Below are 25,487 nucleotides of genomic sequence, written 5' to 3'. Positions count from 1 at the left end.
ATTACACCACTGCACTTTAGCCTTGGCAACAGAGACTCTATCAAGAAAAAAAAAAAGAAAGAAAGAAAGAAAGAGAGAGAGAGAGAGAGAGAGAAAGAAAGAGAGAGAGAGAGAGAAAGAAAAGAAAGAAAGAGAGAGAGAGAGAAAGAAAAGAAAGAAAGAGAGAGAGAAAGAGAAGAAAGAAAGAAAGAAAGAAAATTAACTAATGCTATCTGGCATATAGTAAGAATTATAGTTTTCTACAGCATCTTCTTGCAGGGAACATAAAGGAAATTTTACTTGGAATATTCAACACTATTCTGCCCCCATCCCATTGCTGTTTCAGAGCTTTCCCCTTCCAAAAACAAGGTTGGTATGGCAACCAGTGCCCCAGTCACCGTGGTCCCTAACCACATCCGCCGGGGCTTGGCATGCTGAGACATGTGCCAACTCTGTTGTCTGTAGGGCACTCCTGGCCACAGTACACAGCAAGCTATAATCAAGTCAGAAACCACCACATTCGTATAGAACTCGGCTCAACATAAATATTCATTAAATGTGAAAAACTATGGTGATGCAATGTTGAGACTGCAAATTTAAACATAAGAGTCAGGAAATGCAAAAATTACCACTGCCACTGGAACTTGAAATCACCCACCAGCACATTTAATACCACAAGTGTGTTTATATGTGTCCTAGAGATTTAAACCTAATAACACCAAAACTTCAAAACTACATATTCTCTCTTCATTTAATTCCTAGGATGAGGGTGACATTTATTGATGGGCATTAGAGCATTTCTGGAGTGAACATTCATGAAAAGGCAGCCTGAAAACCCTCTAGCACAAGTGAAATATAACATATCATATATTCTGGAATACTCCTGAAGGTCCTGATGCCCATGTAATCACCACCATCCCATAAAAACAGCAACAGTGACCAAAAAAAAAAAAAAAAAAAACTTCAACATGCCAACATATATAGAACTAAGCAATAATTTAATAATTTCCCAAATGCTTACAGTCAGCCCCATAAAGACTAGAAAATCAAATGTTTGCTAAACTGAAATCTAAAATTCTCTCATATGTAGCCTGTTAATCTCTTTAGAAATACTACTACAGTCCTTTTAAATTCTGCTTCCCACACAGCACTTAAACACAGGATCAAGGCCCATGCCAGAGTTCCCAAAGGGAAAAAAATTGGGTGGAAGCAGTATCATACAAATTTAAGTAAGAACTCATACACGTTTGTTTCTGATGGGTCATTCTGAAGCTATATACAATTTCTGCTGTTTCTTCAAAAGTCTCAGTGTTTTAAGTGACACCCAAAAAATTATATTTTACATATTTAAATAAAACCTATCCCCAGAAGTCTATAGTCAGGCTGTGATATTCTCTTCTCCAGTGTGTTCTGAACAATGTTCCCAGGGCAGGCACAAGCCAGGCTGGAAGGAGCTAGAGGGTGTCACCTCCTCATACCACCTTTCTCCAGACCTCCAGGAAGCACAGGCAAGGTGAAATTATTCTGAGAGTCTGGACTATCCCAACTTTCTGGAATAATCCTAGGACACACCCATGTCTGAAAACTGCTTGCAAATAGTTGCAACAATCATAGAAAGTTCTCCCTCAAAAAGCCAAGTCTTGGGTGGGCACAGTGGCCCATGCTTATAATCCCAGCACCTGGGGAGGCTGAGGTGGGTGGATCATCTGAGCTTAGGAGTTCAAGACCAGCCTGGGCAACATAGCAAAACCCCATCTCTACCAATTACACAAAAAATTAGCCAGGCGTGGTGATGTGTGCCTGTGGTCCCAGCCAGCTACTCGGGAGGCTGAAGTGGGAGGATCATTTGAGCCTAGAAGGTGGAGGCTGCAGTGAGCCAAAATTGCACCACTGTACTCCAACCTGAGTGACAGAGTGAGACTCCATCTGAAAGGAAAAGAAAATAAAAGCCAAGTCTTTTTTTCTGCTGGCCACATTAACATCCCTTTCACATCCCTCTCACTATGCTATCCCAAAGTAGTATGATCTAATTCCAGTTCAGTAAATAATTTACATGCAAGGTAATAGGGAGATGGAGCGCTCTGGTTCAAAGGAACACACTGGTAGAACCCAGGGAAAAGCTTCATGGGAAGAACTGAAAGTCTGGCTGCAGATGAGAGGAGTTAGGACAGGAAAAAGACAGTGGAAAGCAAAGATGCAAGTCGAAAATGTGGAGGTGAAGGCATGTATTCCAGTAGGCAATGCAAAAGGAAAGGCACAGGCAGGATGCGGTGGCTCGCACCGGTAACCCCAGCACTGAGCTGAGGCAGGTGGATCATTTGAGCTCAGGAGTTTAAGACCAGCCTGGGCAACATGGTAAAACCCTGTCTCTATGAAAAATATGAAAATTAGGCCGGGTGCGGTGGCTCAAGCCTGTAATCCCAGCACTTTGGGAGTCCGAGGCGGGTAGATCACGAGGTCAAGAGATCGAGACCATCCTGGTCAACATGGTGAAACCCCATCTCTACTAAAAATACAAAAAATTAGTTGGGCACGGTGGTGCGTGCCTGTAATCCCAGCTACTCAGGAGGCTGAGGCAGGAGAATTGCCTGAACCCAGGAGGCGGAGGTTGCAGTGAGCCGAGATCACACCACTGCACTCCAGCCTGGGTAACAAGAGCGAAAAACTCCGTCTCAAAAAAAAAAAAAAAAAAGAAAGAAAAAGAAAAATACAAAAATTAGCAGAGTGTGGTGGCACATTTCTGTGGTCCCAGCTATTTTGGAGGCTGAGGCAGAAGGACTGCTTAAGCCCAGAAAGCAGAGGCTGCAGTGAGCCAAGATCGCACTGCTACAGTCCAACCTGGGTAACAGAGCAAGGCTCTGCCCTCCACTCAAAAAAAAAAAAGAAAAATAAGAAAGAAAAGCACAGAGAGAGGAAAGAAAAATTTTTCTTTTTGAGCCACGATCACAATACTGCACTCCAGCCTGCGCAAGAGAACAAGATTCTGTCTCAGACCACCTGAAACAGCAGACAGCCTTCTGGGGGCAGAATCCAGAAAAGGCTCTCCCAAATGAAAGGATGAACCAAGATACTGGAAATGAAAGTACACCAGGAAACCTAAAGCACCAGGCACATGGAAGATTTTCTGGAACTCAACAATCACAGCAGAATGCTGTTCTAGAAAGACCACCCCCAGAGAACCCCAGGATCTGAGTTCTAATCCCAGCTCTTAAGATCAAAGGCTAGAGGCCCTTGCCCACAGTTCCCTCAATGCCAAGGGAGAGCCGAGTCACAGCATTTTCAAGGTGCCCTTCAGCACAGTTAAGTCTCAGAGTTAAGAGAAACCATGGAGCCAAAAAGAGAAAAGGGGCAAAGATCTTTTTGAAGGCATAGGCCAAGGGCTCCAGACTTAAGTCTTCAACACCTACACCAAAGTAAAAAGAGCCCTCTGGTCACATCAGGGGTAACTAGGCCTTCCCCAGTAGCATAACCTGAGACTCATGGGGTCCACTAATGAACATCCCACACTCAGGTTGGTTGAGGAAGGGGAGAAAAGAGACTCGCCAAGCATAAGTGAAAAGCTTTCAACTTCGAAACTTCCAGAGACAGAAAGGATAGACAACTCCAATGCCTACAGGGCCAGGCATCGGTAAATGGAACTGTCAGTGTGGGAAGTGGGCTCAGGCAATGCAAAAGGGACTTGTGACTGGAGGGCCTGTGCCCCTGCTAAAGGGGGGGCAGCTGGCACTCCACTATGGCAGGCTATTACCACATGGGACTATGGACCCACTGCCGTCAGATCCTTTAATTTTTTTTTGGAGAAGAGCCCATTTTCATTTAAATTTCTAGATTTTTAACAGAGAAGGAACAAAATACCTGGAAGCTGTTTTCAGCCCATAGGCTTTCTGCTAAGATGCACCCCTGAGGGTCTGGTGTTTGGCTCAACTTGCATCTCTGCCCACCACCAACTGACAGTGTCACTCTGAATTCGAGGACAGATTCATTTGTCCTTTCTAAATCCAGCCTGTTCAGAAGCAGAGAGCCTGCTCTATGGGAAAGCGGCAGGTCAGAAACCAGCAACTGAAGCAGCACCCTCCTGGGCAACAATCTGCTGCCACAGGGTGTGATGACAGCCCAGTGGTCCCCACCGTGAGGCCTCCAAGCATGGCCATCTGCCTAGAGAGGCGCGTGTTCCTGCCCAGAACACAAGGGCAACCTGCTGCTCGTGAATCATGCTCTGATACACCTACAAGGGAGTCACCAAGATGCCACGCCTGGTACCTTCCCTTCAGTGCAGACATTAGTCAAAACTCAGATCCTCACGGCAGACCAAAATAAGCCAGTATTTTCCTATTTGCTAAATGATAGGAAATATGTAGCCTTTCACTTTCATGACTTTTTTTTTTTTCTTTTGAGACGGAGTTTCACTCTTGTTACCCAGGCTGGAGTGCAATGGCGCGATCTCGGCTCACCATAACCTCCACCTCCTGGGTTCAGGCAATTCTCCTGCCTCAGCCTCCTGAGTAGCTGGGATTGCAGGCACGCGCCACCATGCCCAGCTAATTTTTTGTATTTTTAGTAGAGATGGGGTTTCACCATGTTGACCAGGATGGTCTCAATATCTTGACCTCGTGATCCACCTGCCTCGGCCTCCCAAAGTGCTGGGATTACAGGCGTGAGCCACCACGCCTGGCCGACATTTTATTTTTTTAAGGAACATGCAGCGAGGCACAGCAGTTCACGCCTGTAGTCTCAGCACTTTGGGAGGCCAAGATGGGTGAATTGCTTGAGTCCAGGAATTTGAGACCAACCTGGGCAACATGGCGAAACCCCATCTCTACAAAAAAAAAATTAGCCAGGCATGGTGGTGCATGCCTGTAGTACCAGCTACTTGGGAGGCTGAGATAAGAGGATCACTTAAGCCTGAGATTTCAAGGTGCAGTGAGCCAAGATCACACCACTGCACTCCAGCCTGGGCAATAAAGCAAAACATACTATCTGTTGTGAGCAGGGGTGCTGTGTGGAAACATACATGGTAACCTGGTAGGGGAGTATAAACTAGACCACTCCTGTAGAGCAATCTAAAAGTACATAGCAAAAGCCTCAAAATTGTTTATACCACTTAACTCAGTGAACCTAATTCTAGAAATCCTATGAAAAGAACCAAGACAGGCCAGGCATGTGGCTCATACCCGTTAATCCCAGTACTTTGGGAGGCCCAGGCAGGTGAATTACTTGAGCTCATAAATCAAGACCAGCCTGGGCAACATGGAGAAACCCCATCTCTACAAAAAATACAAAAATTAACTGGGTGTGGTGATGTGCACCTGTAGTCTCAGCTACTGGGGTGACAGGTGGGAGGATGGCTTGGGCCCGGGAGGCAGAGGTTGCAGTGAGCCAAGCTCCCACCACTGCACTCCAGCCTGGGAGACAGAGCTAGACCTTATCTCAAAAAAAAGAAGAAGAAGAAGAAAAAGAAAGAAAGAAAATAACCAAGGCTGGCACAGTGGCTCACACCATTACCTGCAAGGCTCACTGCAGCCTCAACCTCTCTGGAATAAATCAGAGAAATAACATCTGAAAAGTACTAAATATATCATGGGTGCATACAACCTACACTTCTTCTCTAAACGGTATCTACAGTAGATATTCAATAAATGTCTGCTGACCAGATAGCATATTCAAATTAACTCAAGTAGAAAATTAAGTTGTAATCAAATTCTTACCATGCTGGATGGGACCTTACACACACCTGAGTACATTTCACTCTTATTTTTTTAAATGCAAACACTTCTGCACCAAGAGGCCAGAAGTCCCCATTCTAACATACGGTTTCCCACCAAAATTCTAGGATCAAACTTTGTTTTCACAGAATCAACTCTATACTGAGTTTCTAAACAACTATATTATAATGGCTGCTGGGGAGAGAAGGAAATTAATATCAAGTCTTACAACACATCTTAAGGGCAATAAAAATAAAATGCTGTCCTTTGAACCACAATGGGCCCGCTGACCTTATTCTTTTGACACTATCCATGAGTAAACAGAGCCACTGAAAGTCAGATTTTAAAACATCTCATTCAAGCTACTAATAGAACAAAGAACCTCTACTCTTTACCTCCTTCCTATGCTGTTAGAAAGGTATAAAGGCACCTCTCCTCAAAGGGGTTATCAGCTTTAACCTCAAAGGTAGGTAAAAATGAGGTGGAAGGCCAGAATGCTCATACGGTGACAGACAATAGGCTGCTCGGGTCTAAACTCAGCACCAGGTCCAGATTCCCTCTCCTAGGTGTTCTTCAGCATCCTATAGGCTGTTTCCTACCAGATAGGACATGTTGCACTGTACTGTAAGGTAATACCATTTGCTTGCTGTCTGGCCACCTACATTCAGCTGCCAGCAAGCAGGGACCAAGTCCTACTCATGTGTTCACTGCCTTGCCCCACTAAGGACCTGATGGACAGGGAGCACCACTGACTGTTTGCCAACTGAGGAATATAGCACTCACAGTAAGTTTTAACTGCCAGGAGGAGGCAATGATCCTGTGCAAAGTTAGAAAGGTCACAAACATGGGACATGGGACATGACCTCTTTGGAGAAAGAGGTCCCAAACTGCTATATAAGTCAGCCACAGGAAGGTGTGTCTCACACCAGAAATCCCTTTAAATGCCAGAAAACTACAGCCGTTCCAGTTTACCCAATAGCTGAAAATAACAGAAGTGCCATCGAGTGACAGTTGTATACTTCAAGTCACTGGTCCCTCTTCCCGAATTTGGCAGATTGGCTCTTTATGGAAAAAACAAGTTAAAATGAGACTTCTGTGATTTAAAAAAAGAAAGAAAGAAGAAAAGAAAGGAAGGAAAGATATCTTTGTAAGGATAGGGGATTTTCTCAGTTGAAGTCATAGACTTATTTCTTGGTCAGTCATTTTGGGTTTAAACTCAACTCTAAATTCCACATCAGTTCCTATAACCTCATCATAAAAGGGGTGAAGTGAAGCAGTCTTGTGAAAACAGAAATGGCTTAGAATCAGACAGAACAGGATTTGAACCTCAGCTGCACTAACGATTTGCTCAGTGACTCTAACAAGTGACTTTACCTCTCTGCGCTTGGCTTCCTCATCTGAAAACCTGGCACATGCCATCTACCTTGTCTGTTAAATGTGAGCAAAGCATGGTGCCCAGTGCCTGGTACACAGTAAGCACTTGATCATTAGTAGCTATTTTTAAAAGCTCTGACAGGGAGGAAGACTCAGAAACTCAAAATCTAAATTAATTAGAGGAGAAAAGCAACCTCTTAAACCCAATATACAATTTAAGAATGCCTGGCTTTCCTCAATTATACATCTGATCACAAAGCATGCCCTGTATCTGGTATCCCCTGCTACACTCAGCCAGTGTACAGCCAGGGGTAACAGAAAGGCTCCATGCCTGGGAGTCAGGGGACCCAAATAATAATCCTGGATCATCTCTACCTTATCATGTGGCCTTCAGCAAAGCACTCCTCTGGATTTCAGTCTCCTTTCTAATACATTAAAGAACTGAATCTGGTTCTTTTGATTATGAAGATTTATTTAAATGTCATTTTTGTCACAAATTAGAAGTCCAAATTATCCACACCTGGGAAAATACCAACAAGAAGCAAACTTCTGGCCAGATATGGGGGCCCTCACCTATAATCCCAGAGTACTGAGAGGCCAAACCAGAAGGATCACTTGAGGCCAGGAGTACAAGATCAGCCTGGGCAACATAACCAGATCCTGTAACTACAAAAAATTTAAAAACTAGCTGGGTGTGGTGGCAAAAACCTATAATCCTAGCTACCGGGGAAGCTGAGGCCTGAGGACTGCCTGAGCCCAGGAGTCCGAGAGTACAGTGAACCATGATCATACCACTGTGCTCTAGCCTGGGCAACATAGTAAGACCCTGTCAAAAAAGCCAGAAAGCAAGCCAGACAGACAGAGGGAAAGAAAGACAGAAAGCAAGCAAGCAAGCAAGAAAGAAAAGTTTTTCACATGGCATATATTTAGGTTAATGATGATACTGAATGCCAACCCCTTATTGTTACTCCCAGGGACACTGGAAATTCAGGAGTCTTTCCTTCCATAACCTATCTACTTTAAGGCTTTGTCAATACTCAGTTTCATCAGGAAATCCTGCCTTGGAATACAAACACCCCACACAGATCACTTTCATACAAGCTGATATTATAATACCAGTGGGTCTATGGAAACCAGAGAGAGAGCAATCCTTTCCCTCCAAGCAAGTTTCTGGTAATAACAAGCAAAAAGGAAAGATAATCCCAGAATTTACTAGCCAAGCCAAAGGAAGTTGTTCTCATCAATTAAAGCATAAATAATCCATAAAACTCACTGCCTGACTGATCTCCACTCTCCATCATTCATTTAATAAATACTGAGTGTCTCATGCATAGCAGGCAGTGGAAACCCAGGGGGTGGATCCACAAATGAGCGAAAACAGACCTACCCCCATGGGGTTCAGGTCCACAAGGGAAGGTGTGAGAAGCCGCTCTTTAGGCATTTCAACAGCAACAGGTGCTCCATTTCATTTTTCAAGGAACTGTGCAAAGGAACACATCAATGCTCTGCTTTCCCACATCCTGCATTCAGAGTGTCGCATTCTTGCACTTTGCCATATAAATGCAGAAAAGCCTTTGAGTGACTATATTCTCACTTCTCCCAAGGATGATGCACAGTGCACAGGAGGGAAGTTAATTCATTATAGACAATGGATGCCTCAGGGCCTAAGTGCTCAGTTCGGTGGAGAAACCGTTTGGGAAAAATTGTTATTTATCCATGCATGTGTCTGTCTCCACGAGAGACTGAACTTCAGAAGACAACAGCAATACAGTGTCTGGTACAGAATAGGGCTGTGATAGAAGTCTATGAAATAAATATGTTCAATGGAGGCTCCCAGACCTGTAAACTTCTTCCCTACAACTCTTGCCAGCCTGAACCCCAGTAAAACTCTTGGTAATCGACTATTCGATGCTCTACTAGATTAGAGCTTCCCTTTTTCCTCAGGGTGAGGGGGGGTTGGGGGGCACATCATAGAACCCTTGAAGAGGCAAAGTTGTAAGTGCCCATAGACAAGAATATGCATATGCTTGCACAGATTCATAGACTATCTCTGAAAGTCTGTGACCCTCAGGTTAAGAACCCCTATATTATGTTGTTAAAAACTAGACTTGAATTAATGTCAAAATCCTAACTGGCCAAGTTATATTTATTTGTCAAAAACAAGAACAAGCAGGCCAGGCAGACCTGGGTTTCAATCAATCCAGGTTTTGTCATTTGCTAGCCATGTGAAGTCAGAGAAGTCAACTTGCTTCTCTCAGCCTCAGTTTTTCTCCTCTGTAAAATGGGTTAACAATAGTTGCTAATTGCATGTTAATGCCAGGATGAGATGAACCAAAACATAACATGCTTGATGGTTTCCTCCGTATACATAAGAGGAAACCATCACTGCCTTCCTTTTAGTCTACAGCTCTGCACTGAACTCCCACTCCCATCTTCATCCCTATTCAGAATTGTACTAATAACTCCCATGAGATATCAGGGAACAAAACGGGAAAATAAGAGGCTCTAAGAATTTATAATGTCACAAAATATAGCCCCAATTTTTCCCCCTGTATCAAATGCTTGGTTTAAACCTATGAAGGCCCATCTGAGAAGACAGTGGGCAATCCCTTTCTGTGTAAATCCAGGTCAGCTGTCAGCACACAATTGTTCTATAAGACCAAGTCAATTTTTAGAGGCAGGCCTGTTAACTTAAAATGGAGATGAAAAGAAAGTGTTCAATCAAATGCTAAACTGCAGAGGTACACTGACAGGAAAACAAAGCAGAGGAAATAGTTTCCTAAAATTACTCTCTGTGATACCTTTACTTAACATTGGATATTTAAGGACCTCGATCAGCCTTTTTAACCCACCACCAAGCTCTCTTCCCACCCCTAACAGCTAAAGGAACTGACTTAGTTCTTAAATGTCCTCAGCTTCCCTCTGTTTTCAAGTCCATTCAACATTTAACCTATGATCCAGGAAGCCCGAATTTAAAGTCACACAGAAACTATCATTCAGAGTCCTTCTACAAATGAATTTCTCAAGCCTTTCTAAATATTTGACTTCAAAAAAAAAAAATGTATTTCCACTTTAAAACAATCTTTCATCTCTAGCAATGCAAATTTTCTTTGTTTGTTTAACCAATTCACATACAACTAGCCAGTTTTAATCGGGCCTTTATTTAACATCACCAACCATGTGAGTTGCACAGCCAAGTCTGAAACTTTCAGATAATGATCTCATTAACAGCAACAAATTGGTTCAAAGATGAAATATATATCAATATGTCTAAGAACCCTTTAAAGTCCCACACTTCAGAACTACAGAAGTGTAATTAATTTCTCCAGCATTCAAACTGTATGCCTGACACTCTTACAAGCAAATGGGCTTTAACACTACATAAATAAATAAGGTAATAAAAGTAACTAATAGCATTTTATACCCACAAATCGTTTTCCCCACAACTTTCACAGATGGAGACATTAAAAAAAAAAATCTCTTCATTCAGATTACACTGGTGACCTTGGGATAGTTATTTAAACCTAAAATGCACAAGAGAAGAATCAAGATTCCTGATGACTAATCCTAAGGTTTGAATTACTACCTCCCTCTGTCTTGCAAGCATGCTCTCTCATGCATGCACTCGCGCTCGCTCGCGCGCGCGCTCTCTCTCTCTCTCTCTCTCTCTCTCTCTCTCTCTCTCTCTCTCTCTCTCTCTGTCTCTGACACTGACAGACAAACTGACACAATTTGTCAAACTGACAAACTGGGCTTCCCATACCCTAACCCATGGAAATGCCAGAACAGGTACTCTAGTTAGAATTATCTGGCCAAACCAGACTATGATAAGGTATCTACTATACACACACATACACACACACACACACACACACACACACACACTTTTCATTGGCATATAAAAAAGGGGAAAAATCAGTAATACAAACCAATTTCTCATCTTAGAATTCTTAAAGGAGAGGGACTCCTAAACAGGTTTTTTTCCTCTAAACCATGAATAATACTGCTACAGAACCCCAATGGAACTAATAGAAACAATGCTATATTGCTACTATTTAGCTTCACTTATAGGAAAATGAACTCTGCTCTGAGACAATAAAACACTAAGCAGAAAATCACACTATTTTAGTTTTCTTCTTTTCTTTTTTTTTTCTTTGAGAGAGAGTCTCACTCTGTTGCCCAGGCTGGAGTACAGTGGCATAATCACAGCTCACTGCAGTCTCAACTTCCCAGGCTCAAGCAATCCTCCCACCTCAGCCTCCCAAGCAGCTGGGTGCACGCCACCATGCCTGGCTTTTTTTTTTTTTTTTTTTTTGTAGAGACCAGGTCTAATTGTGTTCCCTAGGCTGGTCTCCAACTCCTAGGCTCAAGCAATCCTACCACCTCAGCCTCCCAAAATGCTGAGACTACAGGCATTAGCCACCACACCTGGCCACTATTTTTTTAAGATAGCAAATAAAAGAAGGTTTTGAAAAGTTCAGTGAGATTGTGAGACCAGGGCACAGTGAAAGCCTAAAAGAAAGACAAGAAGTCACAATGAGCAAGAGTTAGGATTCAAACGATTCTTGAAGACTATGAATAAAATGTTTGGGAATCTTCAGCAGAGCATCACCTCTAAAGTTTATAAAGGTTTTTCAAGATAGTAAACAAAAGGTTTTTTAAAAGATAGTAAATAAAAGGAGGTCTTGAAAAGTTTGTGTTACTCAGAAAACATGATTAATCCAAAGCTAGACACTAAATTATTTCTTCTGCTTCCTCATTTCTCACCAAAAGAAAACGTTATATTCCTTCTCAGCGGCCCTAAAACATCACCCTTCCTTACAAAGAAACTTTTTAAGGGCTGCCAGACAAGGTCCACACCAGTTCCTTCAATCAAACAGTATTTGCAGAACTTATAAAAGCACACTAGTCTTTGTATACACACATCCCTGAAAGCCACACTGCACTCTGTCCGCAGAAACAGAGAGGTTCAACAAGTCAGACACCACAATAAAGTTACTAAAGATACAAGGTGCACCATGAAATGACTATTCAGACAGCTCAGATAAACTCACCAACATTACTGCAGTTATAAGGGAATTAAGGACACCTATTAGTGATTGCTTAACAGGTAAACTTATTAAATACCATTTAAGTCACTTTACTTAGCAACTGTTGACTTAATTTTTTTTTTTTTTTTTTTTGGCTAGGCTAATGGACTACAAAAGAGTTAGATAAGCACTTCAAAAAGTTTCAAAGACAATAGGTTCTTTCTGCCAAATTCACATATTATCTCTCTACTCACAAGGATAAAACAGTTACAAATGGTGTTTAAACTGCTAATTTTGTATTAAATGGTGAACCCAAGATTATCTCCAAAGCATAACACTACTCATAATGGATAGCTCACTCATCAAACTACAGTTGAGAAAGAGTGACACGTTAAAACACTGCAGATAAAAATCGCAAACTTCAAAAGTCTCCTTCAAAAAGTCAAGTGCCGCGCTAAACATCTTTTTTTTTTTTAGAAGGCTATAAATCAAACATTTCTAAAACCATCAGGGCACAATGAAAGCCTCAAAGAAAGACAAGGAGTTGCAAGGAGCAAGACTTAAGATTCAAACTATTCTTGAAGGTGGTGACTGAAATGTTCAGGACTCTTCAGCAAAGCATCATCTCTAAAACTTATAAAGACAATAATTATAACTTTTTTAAGTCTAAAAGCATTATAACATAGATAGTCAAAGGGTTCAGTGAAGGAATTTCCTCTTCTATTTACCCCACAGAAGTTTTCAGATGGGGATGAGAGCCGGCTAAGGCAATGCTGCTGATATATGGCATAAGCCTGGGTGCCTCCTTCAGTTTTGTAAGGGCACACCTCTAAGGAGTCAAGCTGCACAACTCTCCCTGTCCCATGCAGGCAGGGCTTGGAGTCTGCACCCAAGGAGGGAAAAGGACACCACGGAAGAGGCTGTCTACACTGCGAGCTGCTATGCAACCATTCCATGCAGTCCCCTTCTTTTCATTCATAACTCACCCAAGAGTAAAGCACAGGAGGCCCACAAAGCTTAGGCCCTGTAGACATCCTATCACCCCAAAGGTTCAAAGACAAGCCAATCTTTACAAATTGCCCCCATCCGAGGTGTGCATATTAAACGCCGTTAAGTGCGCTGGCCGTCTAACAGGTTGATAAAATCATGGCCAAGGAAGCGGTAAGACATCCACCCAGCTAACCACCGCAGAAGCTTCAGTTGGGAGACCCTCCTCCAAAGAGTAGACACAGCTCTCCCTAGCTAGCTTCCTTCGGAATGCGATCTCTTTCACTTGGTCCAAGGTGGAGGCCCTGTCAGGGAAAGACCCCGTCTCCCCACTTGCAGCCCCTTCGCATTAGTCTTTGGCCATGGGACGGGCAGGAGGTATCCCTCCCACCCTCTATAATGAGAGGCACGCAGCGAGGGCTGCCTTCCATCGCCACTCCATGCGTGGAACCCCCGATCCCCACTCCTCAACCAGCTCCGCCTTCTCCCCGGCCTGCTGCTGCTTGTGCAGAGACCCGCAGGAGGGTCGGCGGCGCCCAGGTGAGGCGGGTGGCAGGTTCCGGGGAAGAACCCGATGTCATGCAGCCCTTCAGACAAACCTGGCCGCACCCAAAAAGATTATGCATGGATGGAAAGCAAAGTCTGCAACCTGAAACGAGCCACCTATCCCTCATCACTTGTCTTTCCAAAGTTGGCATTCAACAGGTAGTTCCCGGGACTTCCACCTGAGGCAGACCGCAATACCCAAACGGCCAAGGAAGCCGCCCTAGCGTGGGTGCCGGGCCCAGGGTCCTCCTCCCGCCCCGGGACTCAAGGGAGCCCGAGCCCCCACGTGCGCTTGCCCCCCGCGGCGGCGCCCGGGAGGCCGCGTCCCGCCCGCCCGCCAGCCCACCAGCCCGCAGGGGAGGGATGCCGCCTGCCTCTCGGTCGCCCCTCCCGCCCGCCCGCCAGTCAGCCAGCCCGCGGCGGGGTCGGCGGGCGCAGCCCCCGGAGCCATCTTGTGGCTGCAGCGGCGCGGGGCCCGGGCGGCGGGCAGCTACCTGCACGATCTCGCCCTCGGCGCTGAGCGTGGCCCCGGCCCGCGAGAAGCGGCCCGTGAGGCCGGTGGTGTAGGTGGTGTAGTCGCCGCTGGGGCTCGACTCGAACAGCACCACCTCCACGAACGCCGTCTCCTTGGCCCGCGCCGCGCCGGGCCCCGCGGCCGCCAGCAGCAGTCCGAGCAGCAGCGGCAGCGGCGGCGGCGGCGGCAGGCGGCGGCACCGGAGGCCGCGGGGGCAGCGGCGGAGGCGGCGGCGGCAGCGGCCCGGGGCCCCTGGGCGCCCGCCCAAGCGCGGCCTCATGGTCCTGAGGCGGGAGGGCGCGGAGGGCGGGCGCGGCCGGGCATAGTCGCTGGCCGGCTGAGGACCGAAGGCGGGCGGACGCCTCACAGCCCCATCGCGGCGGCAGCGGCGGCTTTGTGGGTCGTAGGCTCCGCTCCGCTCCCCCGGCCGTCGCGCCGCGGCCCTTTCATCTGCTCCACGTGAGGGGTTATCCCCGCCCTGGCAGCGTCGTGACCCGCTCTCCCCTCCCTCCCCGCCCTCAGCCGCCGCAGCCGCCGCCGTGGGGAGTGAGAAGGCGGGGCGGGCGCGCCTGCGGCGAGAGGCGGAGCCCGAAAACCGAGCACGCCCCGCCCCGCCCCGGCTTCCATCTGCGCTCCGCCCCTCTGTCCTTGCTCCGCCCCGTCAACCCAGCTCCGCCCCCCGCCCGCAGTCTGCGCCCCGCCCCATCGTCCTTGCTCCGCCCTCGCTCGCCGTCTTGCTCCACCCATTATTTTCGCTCCGCCCCCCGCCCGTCGTCTCTACTCCGCCCCTTCGTCCTAGCTCCGCCCCCTCAGCTGCGCTCCGCCTCCGCCGCGCTCCGCCCTCCACGGCAGACATTTCTCCTCGCGGTTGCTAGAGTTCGGCGGGAACCCGTACGGCAACCTGCTCCAGGCGATGCGCGCCCCCTCTGGAGGTGCGTGCGTCCTGGTCCGGTGCAGGAGTTAGGGCCATTTGGTCTTGAATGGCCCCGTCCTTCCGGGTTCCCTCGCCCCAATTTACAGTTCCCAGGAAGCTTGATCGCCCCGCTCCGGGCGCTCTATTCCTACCCCCACCTCCAGGATCCAATGGGAAAGGCCGGGGCAGTCGGGGGCAGTTTGCAGCTTGGGTCGTGTCCGGTTCTTCCACAGGTGTCGCCTAGACATCTTCTAGGTGTTGCCTAGACAGCTTCTCTGTCTGAAGTCTGTACTAAAGGAGTGAGGAAGACCTTAAGGACCTTCTGATGGAGTTCATCTTTCTGCAGCCCCAGAAACTGTAATTCAGACATCACCCCCAAAAAAGTCTGGAAACTTTGCCTCGCCTCGTGCAGCCAGAAGAGTCCAACATCATCACCCTCTATGCACAGACTGCTGGCTGCCAAACTAACATATCTAAAGCACGTGCTCGAGGGCTCAGAGGTTCCCAGTCACCCAGAAAATAAACTTTTAATTCCCTGCCCCTTTTTGGAACATGTCTTTTCCTTCCTCATCTAGTCCTCTGAGAATTGAACCCCTCCTTGAAAAGCCTGATCCAATTCCCACTTCCTCCGTGGAGTCTTCCTTCCCTGGCCAGAACAGCTTTGTTCAGATATTTGCAAATATTTGGTTAGGATGAATCTGCTTCTACTCGCTACCACACCCAAAATGTTAAAAAGACAAAAGAAAGAAAACTCATTGAGAATTTTCTTGAGTAAACAACTTACCAAGGTTATATTTTAAAGCTGAAAAAAAATTTAATGTGCAATAGAAAACACACTTGAAAAAATCCACAGATGTGTGTTACCACATATGGACCACCCAGAGCTTCCGCTCAGGAGGGAGGCACCTGGGAAAGCCGGACTCTGGAGGAAGTGGCTTTTTAGTTTCTCCAAAACTGAGCCTAACTGGTGCTGACTGCAACAGGGCACCATCAGTCCTGACAATTACACCCACAAGGTCTTTTTATTTTTTTCATTTAGATACAGGGTCTCCCTCTGTTGCACAGGCTGGTGTGCAGTGGTGTGATCACAGCTCACTGTGTCCAAGTATCGAACTCCTGTGCCCACGTATCCTCCCAGCTCAGCCTCCTGAGTAGCTGAGACTACAGGTGCCACATCCAGCCTCCATCAAGTTCTTAATTAAGGGGGGAGGGCAAATCTCTAGAGTTGATGGATGACACTTGGCAATAATATTTAAAATTCAAATATTATTTGCACCCACCACCAACTGATAAATGAATAACCAAATGTGGTCTATCCATGCAATGAGATATTATCTATCCAGAAATGAAATACTTGGCTGGGTGCAGTGGCTCATGCCTGTAATCCCAGCACTTTGGGAGGCCAAGGCTGGTGAATCACCTGAGGTCAGGAGTTTGAGACCAGCCTGGCCAACATGGTGAAACCCCGTGTCTCCTAAAATTACAAAAATTAGCTGAGCATGGTGGCGCGTGGCTGTAATCCCAGCTACTCAGGAGGCTGATGCAGGAGAATCCCTTAAACCTGGGAGGCAGAGGTTGCCGTGAGCCAAGATTGTGCCACTGCACTCCAGCCTGGGCAACAGAGTGAGACTCCATCTCAAAAAAAAAAAAGTGAAATACTAATACATGCTACAACATGGATGAACCTTGAAAACATTCTGCTAAGTGAAAGAAGCCAGACCCAAAAGCCCACATATTCCATGATTCCATTTCTATGAAATGCCAAGAATAGGCGAATCTATAAAGACAGAAAGTAGATTACTGGTTGCCAGGGGAAAGGGAGAGGCAGGAATGGGTAGTGACTGCTAATGGGTTTCTTTGGAGGGTGGTGAAAATATCCTGGAATTAGATAATGCTGATGGTTGCACAACTCTGTAAATATACTAAAAACCACTCAATTGTACACTTTTAAAAGGTAAATGTTACTCATTTGAATATTTTTCTTTTAGAAACAGGGTGTCACTGTCACACAGGTTGGAGTGCAACGGCGTCGTCACAGCTCACTGCAGCCTCCACCTCCTGGGCTCAAGTGATCTTTCAGCCTCAGCCTCATAAATAGCTGGGACTACAGATACACACCACCACACCAAGCTAAATTTTTAATTTTTGTTTATAAAGACAGGTTCTCACTATGTTGCCCACACTGGATTGAAACTCCTAGGGTCAAGCAATCCTCCTAACTAAGTCTCTCAAAGTGCTGGGATTAACAGGCATGAGCCACCACACCTGGTTGGTGTGTGAATTATATCTCAAAAAAAATTTTTTTAATAGAGACGGGGGTCTCGCTATGCTGCCCAGGCTGGAGTGCAGTGGCTATTCACAGGCACAATCCCACTACTGATCAGCACGGGAGTTTTTGACCTGCTCCATTTCCAACCTGGGCTAGTTCACCCCTCCTTAGGCAACCTGGTGGTCCCCCGCTCCCGGGAGGTCACCATATTGATGCTGAACTTAGTGTGGACTCCTGATCAGCATAGTGCACTACAGCCCAGAACTCCTGGGCTCAAGTGATCCTCCCACCTCAGCCTCCTGAGTAGCTGGGACTACAGGCACGCGCCACTGCACCCAGTTTATATCTCAAATTAGCTGATGAAAAATTTCTAGCTGGGCACAGTGGCTCACACCTATAATCCTAGCACTTTGGGAGGCTGAGGCAGGTGGATCACTTGATGTCAGAAGTTCGAGACCAGCCTGGCTAATATGGTGAAAACCCATCTCTACTAAAAATACAAAAATTAGCTGGGTATGGTGGTGCACGCCTGTAGTTCCAGCTACTTAGGAGGCTGAGGCGGAGGCTGCAGTGAACTAAGATTGTGCCACTGCATTCCAGCCTGGATGACTGAGCTAGACTCCATCTCAAAAAAAAAAAAATGTCTTCAGTGGTATTTTCATGCAAGTGCATGCATATGCGCACATGTGTGTGTGCGCACAAACACACACAGGATACAGCATAAGGATATCCTCTGCTCTTTGAAGTCTTAGTGCATATTTCATACCCTCAACAGGGACTACCCTGGCTATACTATTTTAAACTGCAATGTGCCCCCTGTCATCCACTCCTATCCGCCTGTGGCCTGCCTTCCCCTACCCCTGTGGCATTTATCACCTTGTAACATACTAAATAAATTGTTTATGTATTTTTGTCTGTCCTCCACACCACACGCACACACATGCCAGAGAACAAGTCCTCTAATGACAGAGATCTTTCTTTTGTTTGGTGACTTAGGCAGAGGCTGCCTGACCCAGAGTAGGCACTCGATAAATATTTGATGCATGAATTAATGACTAAATGAATGAGTGATAAGCTCATCAATGTGTATCCCTTGCATTTTGCAAACATTTGGAGCAGCTTGTTAACAGCTGCATTGGAGCATTGGGCTTCATGAGACCAAAATAAATTCTGAGTGTGGAGAAGAATAACCATCCTTTCCTCAAGAACTGCGATGCAAACCCACACAAGGGTCAGAAAACAAACTAGTTTTGATTTTTTAAATTCTGCTTAAAGAAAGTGATGAAGATAGACACACGGTGGCTCATGTCTGTAATCCTAGCACTCTGGGAGGCCAAGGAGGGCTGATCACTTGAGGCCAGGAGCTCGAGACCAGCCTGACCAACATGGTGAAACCCCATCTCTAAAATACAAAATTAGCCAGGCGTGGTGGCACACACCTATAGTCCCAGCTTCTTAGGAGACTGAGACAGGAGAATCAATCACTTGAACTCAGGAGGCAGAGGTTGCAGTGAGTCCAGATCATGACAGTGTACTCCAGCCTGGGCAACAGAATAAGACTCTATCTCAAAAAAAAAAAAAATGCCAGGTGCAGTGGCTCACATCTGCAATCCCCAGCACTTTGGGGGGCTGAAGCGAGTGGATCACAAGGTCAGGTGTTTGATACCAGTCTGACCAACATGGTGAAACCCCGTTTCTACTAAAAAACATAAAAATTAGCCAGGCGTGGTGACACACACCTGTAGTGTCAGCTACTCGGGAGGCTGAGGCAGGAAAATTACGTGAACCTGGAGGCAGAGGTCACAGTGAACTGAAATCATGCCACTGCACTCTAGCCTGGGTGACAGAGCAAGACTCTGTCTCAAAAAAAAAAAAAAAAGAAAAACAAAAATATGAAAGCTGTGCACTGTGGTATGTGCCTATAATCCCTGCTACTCAGGATGCTAAGGTAGGAGGATCCCTTGAGCACAGGAGTTCAAATCCAGCCTGGGTAACATGGCAAGACTCCATCTCTGAAAAAGAAAAAGGAAAAGGGGCCTGGGCAACATAAAGCAACCCCTATCTCTAAAAACAAAAATTAGCCAAGCATGGTGGTGAGCACCTGTGGTTCCAGCTACTTGTGAGGGTGAGGTAGGAGGATCTCTTGAACCCAGGAGTTGGAGCCTGCAGTGAGCTAAGATTGTGCCACTGTACTTCAGACTGGGCAACAGAGCAAGGCTCTGTCTCAAAGACAGAAAGAGAGAGAGAAACATAGGGTTAATAAGATATAGTTCAGAAACACAGAGGTAGCATGATTCATCTTTCAGCAGTGTGAAGCTGTTCAGAAAGGAAGTATTCACTGAGAAATGAAGTTTCACCAAAATCTGACAGGCAGCCAGGGGAGATAGAAAATAACTTCAAATAAGAGATAAGGCCCATCAGCTAGAGCAAGGAAGGGATCTGCAAGCTGGGCCAAATGATAGAAGTGAAGCACATTCATTATTCTGTGTGGCACATCCCTAGCAGATCAGCCTGGGTGTAATTTAGCTTATTCCTTTCCTTGCTTATCAGACACAGCTCAGAAGAAAGTAACTGAGAACAGGTGCATCAGCATTGGTTAAAGCTGCCAAACCTTTGGCAAATCTCACTGACTTAGGCCAAAAACCACATAAAGCTTCAGGAAATTTTCTACCAGCAAAATTCTATTTATATGACTAAATAGGGAAGTTCAGGGATTTCAAATTCATAAACATATGATTTAGTACCTAAAGAGACTGTATCTGTGCTAAATAAATGCAGATGCATATGGTATTCTAAGACAGAAGAGGGGTGGGTGAGTAGACAACAGACACATGTGAAGATTTGCAAACATTACCTATATGTGGAAGGAGACATTAAAAACTAATTAATGGTTGTTTCTGGAGAGGCATCTGGGTGACTGGGAGGCGAGGAACAAAGGGAAACTTATATTTCCTGAAAAAATTGGCCCTCCATTTCTGTGAGTTCTGCATTTATGGATTCAATAAACCTTAAATAGAAAATATTCAAGAAAAAAAATGGATGTTTGCATCTGTACTGAACATATACAGATCTTTTTCTTGTCAAAAATAGCATAACAACTATTTACATGGCATTTACATTGCATTTGGTGTTGTAACATCTAGAGATTATTTAAAGCATACAGCAGGGGGGCAGTTCCAGTGGCTCACGCCTGTAATCCCAGCAGTTTGGGAGACTGAGGCAGGCAAATCATAAGGTCAGGAGTTCGAGACCATCCTGGCTAGCATGATGAAACCCCATCTCTACTAAAAATACAAAAATTAGCTGGGCGTAGTGGCAGGCGGCTGTAGTCCCTGCTACTCAGGAGGCTGAAGCAGGAGAATCGCTGAAACCGGGAGGCAGAGGTTGTAGTGAGCTGAGATCCAGCCATTGCACTCCAGCCCAGGTGACCGAGTAAGATTTGGTCTCAAAAAAAAAAAAAAAAAGCGCTCAATTCGGCAGCACATATACTAAAATTGGAACGATACAGAGAAGATTAGCATGGCCCCTGCACAAGGATGACACGCAAATCTTGAAGTGTTCCATATTTTTTAATTTAAAAAAAAGAAAATGAAAAAAAAATGGGCTAGGGGCAGTGGCTTACATCTGAAATCCCAGTATTTTGGGAGGCCAAGGTGAGTGAATCACTTGAGGTCAGGAGTTCATGACCAGCCTGGCCAACATGGTAAACCTCTACAAAAAAATACGAAAATTAGCCAGGCGTGGTGGCATGCACCTGTAGTCCCAGCTACTCGGGAAGCCAAGGCAAGAGAACTGCTTAAACCTTGGGGGCGGAGGTTGCGATGAGCTGAGATCACACAACTGCACTCCAGCCTGGGTGACAGAGTGAGACTCCGTCTCAAGAAAAAAAAAACTAAATTAAAAAAAAGGATTAACCAATCATTGCATTCAAGTAGTTCCTTTATTTTTTTATTTTTTGTTTCTTGTGGGGTTTTTTTGAGACGGAGCCACTGCACCACTAATTCTTTCTTTTTTCATTTCTTCCTTCCATCTGCAAACATTTATTACTATATGGGACAGATAAAGAAGTCAATAAAAGATTTTAATAAAATATAAGTACACATCACTATTTTACAAAATCATTTTAAGACTTTGAACCTTATGTTGCTTCTTTAAGGTGATCCAGATGTAAGATATGTTAGCATTCTTCTACAGTATTTATTATCTATTTCTGGAAACTTTCGTTTATTGTATTTAAATGTCGTATAATTCTCTTGAAAGGCACAATAGATGTTATACAGACAAGTAGCAGCAGTTCTTTCAAACTCTTAGAAGTATCTCTTTGGCCTTTGAAGTATGCCATCAATCTATGTCTACTTTGAGCCTTGAGGCAGAAAGCCAATCTAGGCCCCAACTCATCAGTGGTTTAAACCATGCTTCAACCTGCCCCTGATTTGCAATGGCTGCCCAGCCTGGAGTCACAAACTCCAACAGCACTCCAGGGGCCAGGCAGGGAATGTGACTGAGTGAAGTGGGCCAAATGGAAGCAAAAATAACCAGCAAGTGAGATGGTAAATGACAACAGTGCTTCAAATGGGAATACCCTTAGGAGTGGTGGCCTGGGGAATGCATGGCCAGTGCAGAGGGCCACTCCAGCATGTCATTGCTGTGGGGAATGTGGACCCAAGATGCACAGATCTTCTGATTTGTTCAAAAGAAGCAAAAATACAGATTTGTTTGTAGCATCTCCTAGTTTTTAAATGTTAGAAATAGATTTCTAAAGATTAGTATTGCGGTGGAGCTAAATGAATACATTTACAAGCCATTTTTGACTCAAGAGACACAGAAATTAGACAAAGCAGACGCTGACTGGACCAAGTGGTAAAATGATCACTTCTAAGTTATTAAGGTGAGGAAAAGGAAGAAGTTCCAAGATCTCAGAAGTATAAATACTGCACTATATATAGGACACAGTTGTATTTGTGGGCAGCACCCCTGACCACAAGAGGCATCTGTCTTCAGGGTGCAGCATTTAATTGAAGTGGAAATGTAATCACATTCCTACTTAGCCAAGAAAGGCTGATGAGGGATGAGGGATCATTAGACCTTCCAAGATAGGGAAGTCAGGTTGCTTTTACACTGATCATGTCCCTATTTGAAGATAAAGAAAAAAGAATTGGGAGAAAACATCAGAAGGAAATAAAGGCCAATTACTTGCTTTTGTCCAACAATATCAGACAGGAGAGCTTAGCACAGAGGTGAGTTAATAGGAAAGAAGATAGTTTGGGTGAGAATATAAACTCTATTCACTGTGAGTGGGAAACAACATCAGCTTGCAGGAAAGTAGTAATAAACAGGAATTACTGACTCAACATTCCTCTTTAGTAGGAGTATCACGCCTTCCTAGCCCATGCTGTCTCTGGCGGGCTGTCAATCACAGAGCTCAGCATCTCAACACAAGTGGGCATGTGATTCAGACTAGCCAATCAAAGCACTCCACTCCCCTAACTACAAGCATTAGTTCAGAAGTAAGCATGTGACCAAGGCAGGACCAATTAGAATCTTCCCTGAAATTTGATCTACACCAATTTGGGAGAGAGATCTTTCTTCTCATCTGGCATCTCAAACTGTAAGGATTATGTACACTTAAACTGTGGCTTTTTTCCTCAACCACATAGAAAATGCTGCTGTTGCTGCTGCAGGGAAAAGGAGCAGAGACAAGCTGAGATGAGATAAATAAGAAGAGGAAGGGTACTGGCTGCATCCGTTGAGTGCTTGGATCCATCCCTGCAACAAAAGACTCCTGAAAAATACAGCAGTAAAGCTGACTAGTTCAGTGACTAGCAGTAGTGATAAGAGGTAGACACTCACTTACAACACATGCACCATCAAACCAAAGAAACTGAGATTGAGGTGGGTCAAGAAACCCAAACTTTGCTAAAAGCAGCTGAGTCAAACATAGTTTCACATAGTACAACTCTAGTATGTACCTCTCAAAAAATCTTTCGCAAATCAAGAAAAATGAGCTGGGCACGGTGGCTCACGCCTGTAATCCCAGCACTTTGGGAGGCCGAGGCGGGTGGATCACGAGGTCAAGAGATCGAGACCATCCTGGTCAACATGATGAAACCCCGTCTCTACTAAAAATACAAAAAATTATCTGGGCATGGTGGCGCGTGCCTGTAATCCCAGCTACTCAGGAGGCTGAAGCAGGAGAATTGCCTGAACCTAGGAGGCAGAGGTTGCAGTGGGCTGAGATCGTACCATTGCACTCCAGCCTGGGTAACCAGAGGAAAACTCCGTCTCAAAAAAAAGAAAAAGAAAAATAAAAATAAAAAAGATTCCAAAGCCAGAAACCTAAAATAAAGAAGGGCTCTGTGTATTAATTAAGTCAATGAATGAATGAACAAATACCCAGACTAGAGTTCCTTATCATTTATTTTCAATTTTATTTTTTCTGAGACAGTTTCACTGTGTTGCCCAGGCTGGAGTGCAGTCTCATGATCGTAGCTCATTATATCGTCAAACTCCTGGGCTCAAGCAATCCTCCCACATCAGCCTCCTGAGTAACTAGAACTACAGATGTACACCACCACACCTGGTTAACGTGTGTGTGTGTGTGTGTGTGTGTGTGGTTTGTTGTTGTTGCTGTTGTTCTTTGAGACAATCTCATTCTATTGCCCAGGCTCGAATATAGTGGTGCAACCCAGGTTCAAGCAATTCTCCTGCCTCAGCCTCCTGAGTAACTGAGATTGCAGGTGTGCGCCACCACGCCTGACTAATTTTTGTATTTTTTACTAGGGATCCCCATCCCTAGTAAAAAATGTTGGCCAGGCTGATCTTGAACTCCTCACCTCAAGTGATCCACTTGCCTTGGCCTCCCAGTGTGCTGGGATTACAGACATGAGCCAATATGCATGGCCTGTTCTTATTTTTGTTTTTATAGAGACAGGATCTTGCTTTGTTGCCCAAGCTGGTCAAATTTCTGGCTTCAAGTGATCCTCCCACCTCAGCCTCCCAAAGTGCCTGGATTACACGCCTGACCCACCATGTCTGGCCTCCTTATCATTTCAGTTGAGGGTACTTAGACGAAATAATTCACAATGCAGAAGATGACAAATCTGTCATCGCCAAATGTGACAGGGAATTCAAATAGGCCTCACATTTTACTGCGGAAAGACACCTTAGAGATCAGAAAACCAAGACCTAGCACTTACAACAAGCTAATACATCAATAAAAGTACACAGCATGGAGGTGCCCAGCCTCCTACGTGGTCTCATTTATACAGAGGTGCTATCTGGCAACAATTAAATACTGAGCACAGACATGATGAGGAAGAGCGATATCACACAACCTTGCCTTCTTTGTGCAAGCCAGTGCCACCTTCTTTGGTTTTGGTCAACTAGAGCCTTAAGGCTCTTGGGAGCCACAGCCACAAGGATCAAGAAAGCCCACTCTTATTCTACAGATACTTTCACAATGGTCTGTAAAGATTTTCAGTATTTGTGTGTGTGTATATATAACATTTACAGTATGTGTCTATATATACACACTGTATGTATGTATACAATATATATACATATAGAGTATATACATTGCACATCTATAGTATATACTATAGATACAGTATATACTGCATACTGTGTCTATACATATACTGTATATACACTATATATACAGTGCATGCTATAGTATACTGTGTATATTATAGGTTAATAGTATACATAATGTATATATAAATATATACATATATACTATAAAGATTTATAGACTATAAATCTGTATATATACTATAAATATATGTTTATGTATATATCACATATGTATCACATATACATATATGCACACACATATATATACACATTTTTGCTTGTTTTACAAAAAAAGAGGCCAGGCATGGCGGCTCACGCCTGTAATCCAAGCACTTTGAGAGGCCAAGGCAGGTGAATCACGAGGTCAGAAGTTCAAGACCAGTCTGCCCAACATGGTGAAAACCCATCTCTACTAAAAATGCAAAAAATTAGCCAGGCGTGGTAGTATGTGCCAGTAATCCCAGCTACTCGGGAGGCTGATGCAGGAGAATTGCTTGAACCAGGGAGGTGGAGGCTTCAGTGAGCTGAGATCACACCACTGCACTCCAGCCTGGGTGACAGAACGAGATTTTGTCTCACACACACAAAAAAAAACAGAAAG

General features: G+C 45.0%; 1 protein-coding gene and 1 non-coding gene across 7 annotated transcripts in view; one reads left to right on the top strand and one right to left on the bottom strand.

Moving 5' to 3' along the window:
- Positions 1-25,487, bottom strand: part of ZNRF3 (zinc and ring finger 3) — a 241,112-nt gene that overhangs the window by 154,365 nt on the left and 61,260 nt on the right. For 3 of the 6 annotated variants that reach the window (XM_035268400.3, XM_035268374.3, XM_035268414.3), the window contains exon 1: positions 14,113-14,584. The exons of the other annotated variants lie outside the window; for them this stretch is intronic. Coding sequence is in view for 2 of the 3 variants with exons in the window: in XM_035268374.3 (XP_035124265.1) it covers positions 14,113-14,412 (300 nt within the window). In the remaining variant the exon portion in view is untranslated. Of the gene's footprint in view, positions 1-14,112; positions 14,585-25,487 lie in introns of those variants that run through there. 6 annotated transcript variants of the gene reach the window in all.
- On the top strand, positions 20,779-20,884 carry LOC118148026 (U6 spliceosomal RNA). Its single transcript, XR_004734770.1, has one exon. It is a non-coding gene; the product is annotated as a U6 spliceosomal RNA (small nuclear RNA).

The sequence above is a fragment of the Callithrix jacchus genome, chromosome 1 (assembly GCF_049354715.1).
Source record: "Callithrix jacchus isolate 240 chromosome 1, calJac240_pri, whole genome shotgun sequence".
Taxonomy (NCBI): Eukaryota; Metazoa; Chordata; class Mammalia; order Primates; family Cebidae; genus Callithrix; species Callithrix jacchus.
The sequence above is the reverse complement of the archived record's forward strand: the minus strand, read 5'-3'. Positions and strand labels throughout refer to the sequence as shown.